General features: G+C 41.8%; 1 protein-coding gene across 1 annotated transcript; it reads right to left on the bottom strand.

Moving 5' to 3' along the window:
* Window positions 1–1,971: 1,971 nt before the first annotated feature.
* LOC138843867 (polyadenylate-binding protein 2) lies at window positions 1,972–3,774 on the bottom strand. Its single transcript, XM_070049373.2, has one exon. It carries the CDS (start codon window positions 3,770–3,772, stop codon window positions 2,864–2,866), a length of 909 nt encoding a protein of 302 aa, XP_069905474.1. The 5' UTR covers window positions 3,773–3,774; the 3' UTR covers window positions 1,972–2,863.
* Between the last annotated feature and the right edge of the window lie 5,781 nt (window positions 3,775–9,555).

The raw sequence follows: 9,555 nt of genomic DNA, 5'->3' as shown, positions 1-9,555 counted from the left end.
GAAAGGAAAGAGATTCCTGATACAGGTGGTAAGCATAGCAATTGAAATGCCAAGAAAGACATTCACATCCTATATTGGAGCATCTAAACATGAAAAACCTCTAAGGAGTACCTAAGTTCAATTCCCACATCTTTCTCCTGCTTCCTGCTTCCTGCTTCCTGCTAATGTGGACCTCAGGAAGCAGCCGTGATGACTCAAGTCATTGAGTTCCTGTGACCAAGAGGGAGACCTGGATTGAGTTTACAGATCCTGGCTCTGTCCCCAAACCAGCCCCAACCATTGCAGTCATGTCTGAAGCAAACCAATGGACAAAAACTCTATCTACCTGTTTCTGTCTGTTTCTCTTTGTGTGTCTTTCTGGCACTTGAATAAATTAAATTTTTTAAATGATATGCACATTTTCACAAACTTTTTGAAACACCCAATATGCTTAACTTTTAGTATGAACTGTTTTCTTGGGTTAACAATGTGAAGATTTAATATTTTCCTACCTCCTCCCCCATTTCCAAAGTGATTAAGTATATCAGTTTTTGTTACTGTATAGATAAAATTCTTATTGAGTTACTTAGCCACAATTCTCACCAAGAAATGTTTTAAAAGAAACTGAATCATCTGAGTTAAAAGATGAATTATTTGTATGGTCTTCTTCGACTAGGAAAAAAGAAAGTCCTATCAAAAATTGCTTTCCCTCTGTTGAAAAAAATCTAGATAATCTATAAAAATCCAAATTTTCATTACATCAGAGTGCTGAGGTCACATGTGAGGCCAATCAGCTGAATTCTAAACAGGGATGTAACTCACAAGGAGGTGATGGCATTCAAACACTATTTCACTTTTGACAAGACATGGGAGAGAGAGGTTCCTGCCATTAAGGTTACTTAAAAACATAAAATCTGGTGCCTGATGCTGTGGCAGAGTAGGCTATGCCTACACCTGCAGCGCAGTAACCCGTAGGGGTGCTAGTTCATGACCCGGCTGCTCCTCTTCCAATCCAACTCTCTGCTATGGCCTGGGAAAGCAGTGGAACATGGTCCAAGTGCTTGGGACCCTGCACCTACGTGGGAGACCCAGAAGAAAGTCCTGGTTCCAAGCTTGGAATTGACCCAGTGCTGCCCACTGCAGCCATTTGGGGAATGAACCAGCAGATAGAAGACCTTTCTCAGTCTCTCCATCTCTCCGTATGTAACCCTGCCTATAACATAAATTTTTAAAAAAATCTGCAAAATCCCAGACAATTTTAACAAACTCTTTATTTTATTAGAAAGAAGGCGGCAGTGGGATGAGAGGTCTCCATGTGAGAGGCAGGAATACAACTACTTGAGACATCACTGCTGCTTCCTGGGTTCCTGTTAAGAAGTTGACTCAGAAGCAAGAACTGTAGAATGCAGAGGTCTTAACTGCTAGGCCAACCATCACCCCAACAAACCTTTAAAGCTACGTCTGGGTGTCCATGAGTGACTGGAAATCCTTGTTGGGAGGGGAGCCTCCACGCCTCTTCAACAGGCCTTCAGGGCAGCTCATGAGAAAGGTCATGACAGGGCATCTCAGGAAATCCATCACTGAGCAAGGGCCAGGGAACCCTCTGGGCCAAAGCTCCCACAGTGACACAGGCAGAGGTGTGCTGTGCCAGCCCAAGTCTAATTCTTTCCTGCCTGAGACCCCCACAGGTGCAAGGAGGAACCTGACTGCTGCACGGGAGGAGCAGGGAATGCTGTGACAGCCACACTCAGGCCGCTGCAGGAGACTGAGGCTAGACCTGGAGTGGGGATTTCTGTTTGCTGCCAACACTGCATCCATTTGACACAGGCAGCTCACTGAGGGAATGGGCAAGAGTTTAGCAAGATCTCCTTTAGGGTGCAGGTGACCACAGCTTGCTGAAGCAAGAGGTGGAACAAAAATACAAAGAAACCGTGCTCAGCTCCCCAGACCTCACATGCAGTGCGAGGTAGCAGTTGCACATCACTGAAAGAATTTTTTTTTTTTTTGCCAAACAATTTTTTATTTTCAAAAACAACTTTATTCATGACACATATTAAAAAAAAATTCCCACCCCCTGGAAATGAGCTAAAAAAATAAACAAAAATCCACCTCCCACCTCCCTGTTCCCACTTCCTCCCATTCCCTCCAAATAAAAGGGAAAAAAAGGCAAAGGAAAAACAAAACAAAAAAAAACAGAAAAACAAAAAAACACCCCAAACCCCCCCAAAACAAGGTAGTGCATTTCCCCAGGGGAGAGGGGAATTTACACTGGAGCCGCTGGGAGCGGAACGGAGATCTTCCGGCTACAGAAACCTGCAAAGAAAGACACTCAAAACAGAAAAAGAAACACAAAAGGAAACAAAATAGATCACCAGGCAATCTGCAGGGGCAGGGAGCTGGAAAAAGAAGGGTGGGGTGGGCGGCAGATCTGGCAGGACAGGAGCAGGCAGGAGGGGACTGTGAGAGGCAGGAGGAGATGGAGGGAAGGTCACAAGCGGAACAGTTTGGTGTCCTTCCAGAGCCCTGGGTAAAAAGACCCTCCCACCACCCTTGCCCACCTACCCTTGAGCAGCCCCCAAGGGGGTGGAGTGGGGCAGGGAAACACGGGGAGCAGCTTGCGCAGTTGAGACGTGTCCATGGCGAATCCCCAGAGTGAATGAGCAGCCCCTGCCCCACTCCCTGGGCCTTCCCCTACTCCCCAAAGCAGGCCCTCCTCAGCAGTTAGTTATAGGATTCTCCCCCCTTCCACAGTATATCTTTTTTTTTAAAAAAATATTTTTTTTTCCATCAAGGTCATCTTCTGTTTTTCTTTTTTTTTTTTTAATTCTTTTTTTTTCCTTCTTTCCTCTTTTTTTCCTCTCTCTCCTCCTAATACACACTTTTTTTAGTAAGGGGAATACCATGATGTCGCTCTAGCCCGGCCCCTGTAGATGCGACCCCGGGGCCTGCTGTTAAAACCACTGTAGAATCTAGAGCGGGAACTGTTATAGTTGGTGGTCCTGGCACGGTAGCGGGCACGTGGGAAACCCCGGTCTGTTGTGCTGATGCCTGGTCTGTTGGTTCGTTTTGGAATCACCTTGATTTGTCTTCCTCTAAATAGGGACTCATCTAAGGCCAGGGAAGTTCTCACTGACTCTTTGTCTGAGAACTCTATATACGCAAACCCTTTGGGATGGCCACTGAACTTGTCACAGAGTATCGTCACACGGTTGACTGAGCCACAGCCATGAAAGTGAGCTTCCAGCTCTTCTGCGGTTGCACCATAGTCCACATTGCCAACATAGATGGAACGGGCGTCAGCCTCCATCCTCTCCTCAATAGACATGATCACTGGGCCAGCATTGCCTGGAGGTGGACTCATATTCATCTGCTTCTCTACCTCGTTCTGCAGCTCTTTTAGCTTCTCAGCTTCCTCCTCCATCTCCCTGACTCGGGCTTTGATCGCTTCCAGCTCCGGGTCCTCAATGGCGCTGTCCCCCGGGTCACCCTCGACCAGTCCCGGCTCCTCCTCCTCCTCCTGGTTGCCGGGGGCTCCCGAGCCAGGCCCAGGGCCCGGAGTTCCCGGGGGTGCGCGGGGCCGGGGCGGCTCCTCTTCGGGCTCGGGCTCTGGCAGCAGCTCCCCAGGCTCCAGTTCCTCAGACTCCAGGCCGTTCCCGTAGTCCCCTGCGCCCCCCGGGGCCCCCTCCCCGGCCTCCCCACCGGCCCCGGGCACAAGATGGCGCCGCCGCCCCGGCCCGGAGCCCCGACCGCCCGCAGCCCCCGCTGCTGCTGCCGCAGCCGCCGCCGCCGCCATCGCCGCTCCTGAAAGAATTTTTTTTTTTTTTTTTTTATCTTTTATTTAATGAATATAAATTTCCAAAGTACGACTCATGGGTTACAATGGCTTCCCCTCCCATACCGTCCCTCCCACCAACAACCCTCCCCTTTCCCACTCCCTCTCCCCTTCCATTCACATCAAGATTCATTTTCGATTATCTTAATATACAGAAGATCAGCTTAGTATACCTTAAGTAAGTATTTCAACAGTTTGCTCCCACACAGAAACATAAAGTGAAAAATAATAGATGATTTTTTTTAAATGATGATGAAATCAGATCAGACCTATTGTCATGTTTAATCCCAGTGAGAGTCAAGTTGGGAATTGAAAATTTCTTTCTTTTTTTTTTTTTTTTTTTTTTTTTTTTTTTTACAGAAGATCAGTTTAGTGTACATTAAGTAAAGATTTCAGTCGTTTGCACCCCCATAGAAACACAAAGTGAAATATACTGTTTGAGTACTCGTTATAGCATTAAGCCTCAGTGTACAGCACGTTAAGGACCGAGATCCTACATGAGGAGTAAGTGCACAGTGACTCCTGTTGTTGACTTTACCAATTGACACTCCTGTTTATGGCATCAGTAATCTCCCTATGCACCAGTTATGAGTTTCCAAGGCTATGGAAGCCCCTTGAGTTCTCCGACTCTTATCTTGTTTAGACACGGTCATAGTCAAAGTGGAGGTTCTCTCCTCCCTTCAGAGAAAGGCACCTCCCTCTTTGAAGACCTGTTCTTTCCACTGGGATCTCACTCACAGAGATCTTTTTGCCAGAGTGTCTTGGCTTTCCATGCCTGAAATACTCTCATGGGCTTTTCAGCCAGATCCTAGTGCCTTTAGGGCTGATTCTGAGGCCAGAGTGCTATTTAGGACATCCGCCATTCTATGAGTCTGCTGAGTATCTCACTTCCCATGTTGGATCACTCTCCCCTTTATTTATTCTATCGGTTGGTGTTAGCAGATACTAGACTTGTTTATGTGCTCCCTTTGACTCTTAGTCCTTTCATTATGATCAATTGTGAACTGAAATTGATCACTTGGAGTAGTGAGATGGCATTGGCACATGCCACCTTGATGGGATTGAATTGGAATCCCCTGGTATGTTTCCAACTCTACCAATTGGGGCAAGTCAGCCCGAGCATGTCCCAAATTATACATCTCTTCCCTCTCTTATTCCCACTCTTATGTTTAACAGGGATCACATTTCAGTTAATTTTCAACACTTAAGAATAACTGTGTGATAATTACAGAATTAAACCAGTCATATTAAGTAGAACAGACAAAAAAAAATACTATGAGGGACTTCAATAGACATTTTTCAAAAGAGGAAATCCAAATGGCCAACAGGCACATGAAAAAATGTTCAAGGTCACTAGCAATCAGGGAAATGCAAATCAAAACCACAATGAGGTTTCACCTCACCCCGGTTAGAATGGCTCACATACAGAAATCTACCAACAACAGATGCTGGCGAGGATGTGGGGAAAAAGGGACACTAACCCACTGTTGGTGGGAATGCAAACTGGTCAAGCCACTATGGAAATCAGTCTGGAGATTCCTCAGAAACCTGAATATAACCCTACCGTTCGACCCAGCCATCCCACTCCTTGGAATTTACCCAAAGGAGTTTAAATTGATAAACAAAAAAGCGGTCTGCACCCTAATGTTTATTGCAGCACAATTCACAATAGCCAAGACCTGGAACCAACCTAAATGCCCATCAACGGTAGACTGGATAAAGAAATTATGGGATATGTATTCTTTAGAGTACTATACCGCAGTAAGAAACAACGAAATCCAGTCATTTGCAACAAAATGGAGGAATCTGGAACACATCATGCTGAGTGAAGTAAGCCAGTCCCAAAGGGACAAATACCATATGTTCTCCCTGATCGGTGACAACTGACTCAACACCAAAAAGGAAACCTCCTGAAGTGAAATGGACACTATGAGAAATGGTGACTTGATCAGCATAGCTCTGACTGCTAATGGACAACTTAATACATTATCCTGAAAGAATTTAAAGTCTGTGGTTGACCGATGGTGACCACAGGAGCAATGTCACATAAACCAGATCACAGTCAACAGAAGAAGAGCTGTGTTCTTTTCTGGACTAACCTACAATGTTTGTCATGCCGCAAAACAAAAACAAAAACAATAAAAAATATATTAGATTCAAACACAGAAAAGGTAAGAAAATGCTTACTGTCAAAACCTAAAGACTGGGGCAAATTTAGGTATGTTCAAATTTCCAGCAGTAACTATTTTTTATATATCAAAAAAGCTAGTAGGAAAAGTTTTAGAGCAAGCATAAATGGCAAGTGGTAGGCACAGTGGTTAAGACCTGGGCTTCTGATTCCAGCTGGTGATGTGCACCCTTTGGGGCTTGGATCCCTGCCACCCACATGGAGATCCACAATGAGTTCCTGACTCCTTGCTTCAGCCTGGCCCAGTGGCAGCTATTATGGTCATTTTGGGAGTGACAAGTTGGTGGGAGATCTCTTTCTATCTCTGAAATAAATTTTTAAAATTGCATAAACATATGCTGAAATTCTTCAGAGATACTGGATATAAAACTATGATATCATAAATGAAATAATTCCTCCCATGGCCTTCTCAGAAAAATGGACACAGTAAAGAGAAAAAAAAAACACACACACAGGGCAAATGATCTTATATATAGACTATTATCTCTTCTGAACCACAAATATGTTTCAAAAACTTGTTTTCAAACAGTACTTTATACTTTATGTGTCTGTGTGGCTGTAAACTGTTGAAATCTTTACTTAGTATAGAGTTGGTCATCTGTATATAAAGATAATTAAAAATAAATCTTAATGAAGAATGGGATGGGAGAGGGAGTAGGAGGTGGGATGGTTTAGGGGTGGGTGGGGGAGTATGGGGTGGAAAAACACCATATTCCTAAAGCTGTAACTATGAAATTTTTATTCATTTAATAAGAGCTTTCTATAAAAAAGAGTGAAAAATAATAGGTCATCCCAATCATCCCAGACTTTTCGGTTAATAGTAATTATAATTTCTTACCTAAACTATTGCAAACCAGAAGACGACAAAGTTCTATCTTTTTGTGCTGAAAGAAAAGTATGTCAATGACTACTACAATGATAGTAGGAATATTATATAATAATGAAGGGAACAGTGCAATAGGATGATCTACATTCTAAGTTTATGAGTACTGAAAGGAGAAATGTCCAGATCTTCAATGACAATTTAACAGTTCAGCAACCTCTGTCAGTGAGTGCCAGATAATTTAAACAAAAAGTCAGAATATAGAAAGTCTGGAAGAGCAGTATCAGCCAAATGGACCTGACTGACATACACAGAGTATTCCACTAACAGGAGACAGCATTTCCTTCAAATGCACATGGAACATTCACTGGTGTGGACATATTTGGAGGCAGGAAAAGTCCACAAATTAGAAATAATGTAAATCACATACAGCATGTTCTCAGACCGTAATTTAATTAGTATGAAAAATCAGCAGCAGAAGATACATGGAAAATCCCCCAAATATATGAGAATTAAAGCATGCATTTGTGATTCACACATAGATCAAAGAATAAATCATCATAGAAAATATTTTGAATTGAATGAAATTGAAAGTGAAGGGTAGCAGAATTTGTGTGACTAGCTGGAGCAGTGCTTCGTGGGGAAGTACAAGATGCTTCTCTGAGAAAAGTAAGGTCAGAAATCAGTTATTCAGCCTTGCACACTGGCTTCGGATCGGCACAGCTCTGGCCATTGCAGCCATTTGGGGAGTGAATCAACGGAAGCAAGACCTCTCTCTCTGTCTCTTCCTCTCACTGTCTGTAACTCTACCTCTCAAATAAATAAATAAAATCTTAAAAATTAAGAACAAATTATTCAAAACCATCAAAGTAAAGGAAATCATAAATATATTAGCAGAAATCAAAACCAGAAAAACAATAGAAAAATCAAAAGCTGATTCTTGTAGCATATCAGTATATTTACTTCTTAAGTTCTGAAAAGCAAGAAGACACATAAGACACCAATATTCAGAATAAAGATAGCTACAGATGCTACCAGACATTTCAAAGATAAGTGAATATTGTAAGCAAAGTTCTGCTAAAAAACTTAATAATATACTAAGGTGACATCAAATGTGCAAAATGGAAATATCATGGAAATTTTCCAAGAAGTTTTTTTGGCACAATCATAGGAATGATTTTTTAAAAAATATTTTGTGAATATGTAATCAACAATTTTGAATCATCATTATGTAAGCTTTGAGGAGCAGAGTGGCACTTACTCTTTGATACTGGCTGTTAACTCAGCATATTTGGTTAAGGTCCAAGTCAGAGTTTATCAGCTGACAATGTACACAGTGTTGTGTCCATCAACAAACAGAATAATTAAAAAAGAGAAGTTCCCAAGCCTGTGGTTTTAGTGATTGTCCAGTGCTGGATTGAATCTGAGGAAGCCACTAATTACTTAAAAAACAAACATATAGATTTGAAATTGCATCATTGTCATCTAATTATTTTAATAGAAGTTAAACCAATTGCACATAATTCCTTACAACCTTGAAGTTAAATTTTTTTTAAAAAAGATTTATTATTTATTTATTTATTTTAAAGGCAGAGTTACAGAGAGGCAGAGGCAGAGAGAGAGAGAGAGAGAGAGAGAGAGAGAGAGGTCTTCTATCTGCTGGCTCACTACCCAGAAGAGAGAGAGAACAAGAGAGGTCTTCCATCTGCTGGCTCACTAACCAGAAAGCTGCAATGGCCAGAGCTGTGCTGTTCAAAGCCAGGAGCCTGGAGATCTTCCAGGTCTCCAATGTGGATGCAGAGGTCCAAGGACCTGGGCCGTGTTCTACTGCTTTCCCAGGCCATAGTGGAGACCTGGATTGGAAATCAAACAGCCAGGATCAAACTGGTGCCCATATGGGATGCTGGTACTGCAGGCTGGGGTTTTAACCCATGACGCTGCGGTGCTGGCTCCTGAATTTAAAATACTGATGTAAAACATCTGTATCTATATCAGTTCAATAGTACGGTATTTTAATCATTTTCATACATCCACTTAAATTAGATAGTGCCATTTCATTCATACAGCACTTACCTTTGTATTTAAAGCTAAACCATATGATTTGGTTAATTGTCAAATGTAAAACAAAAGCATCCATTGATAAAATAATGTAGAGACTGAAAGTTATCCAAATTTATTCTAATTTTACTTATTCAGTTCTATGTGGTAGGAATGGAGGGAAGAATCAACCTTGCTGTTTGGTATCCTAGACAACAAAAAACTTGTGGATAGACAAAATTATTTTCAACATCTAAGATAACTATTCTTAAATTTAAAAATCAGAATATTTACATGCTTTTACCATGGACTTTGGAACAATGCCTGGTTAAACTGAACAAATCTCTTGACACCCTGAGTGCACTGAAGAGCAACAGTTTATACAACTCACTGACTCTGCATATTACTCTACCTCTGATGTTTCCTTAGAATATTACCTGAGATACATTGTGTACTCAATAAATATCAGCTGAAAATAATAACATTTATTACATTTTAATTCCCTTTTTCATCTTATCCTACTCATAATTCTTTCTTTTTTATAGATCATTGCAATCCGAAGTTTTATAAGTCTCATGAAAGAACTAGCTTTGAGTTTGTACAAAATGTTTTATGTTTACTTTCTGTTTGATTTCTGTTCATATCGGTAGTGTCTTCTCTCTCTCTCCTTTTTTTAAGTGTAAAATTGTATGCTTA

Source organism: Oryctolagus cuniculus, chromosome 9, assembly GCF_051225735.1.
Source record: "Oryctolagus cuniculus isolate XC-2025 breed Fujian yellow rabbit chromosome 9, ASM5122573v1, whole genome shotgun sequence".
Classification (NCBI taxonomy): Eukaryota; Metazoa; Chordata; class Mammalia; order Lagomorpha; family Leporidae; genus Oryctolagus; species Oryctolagus cuniculus.
This window is presented reverse-complemented; position numbering and strand designations above follow the sequence as displayed.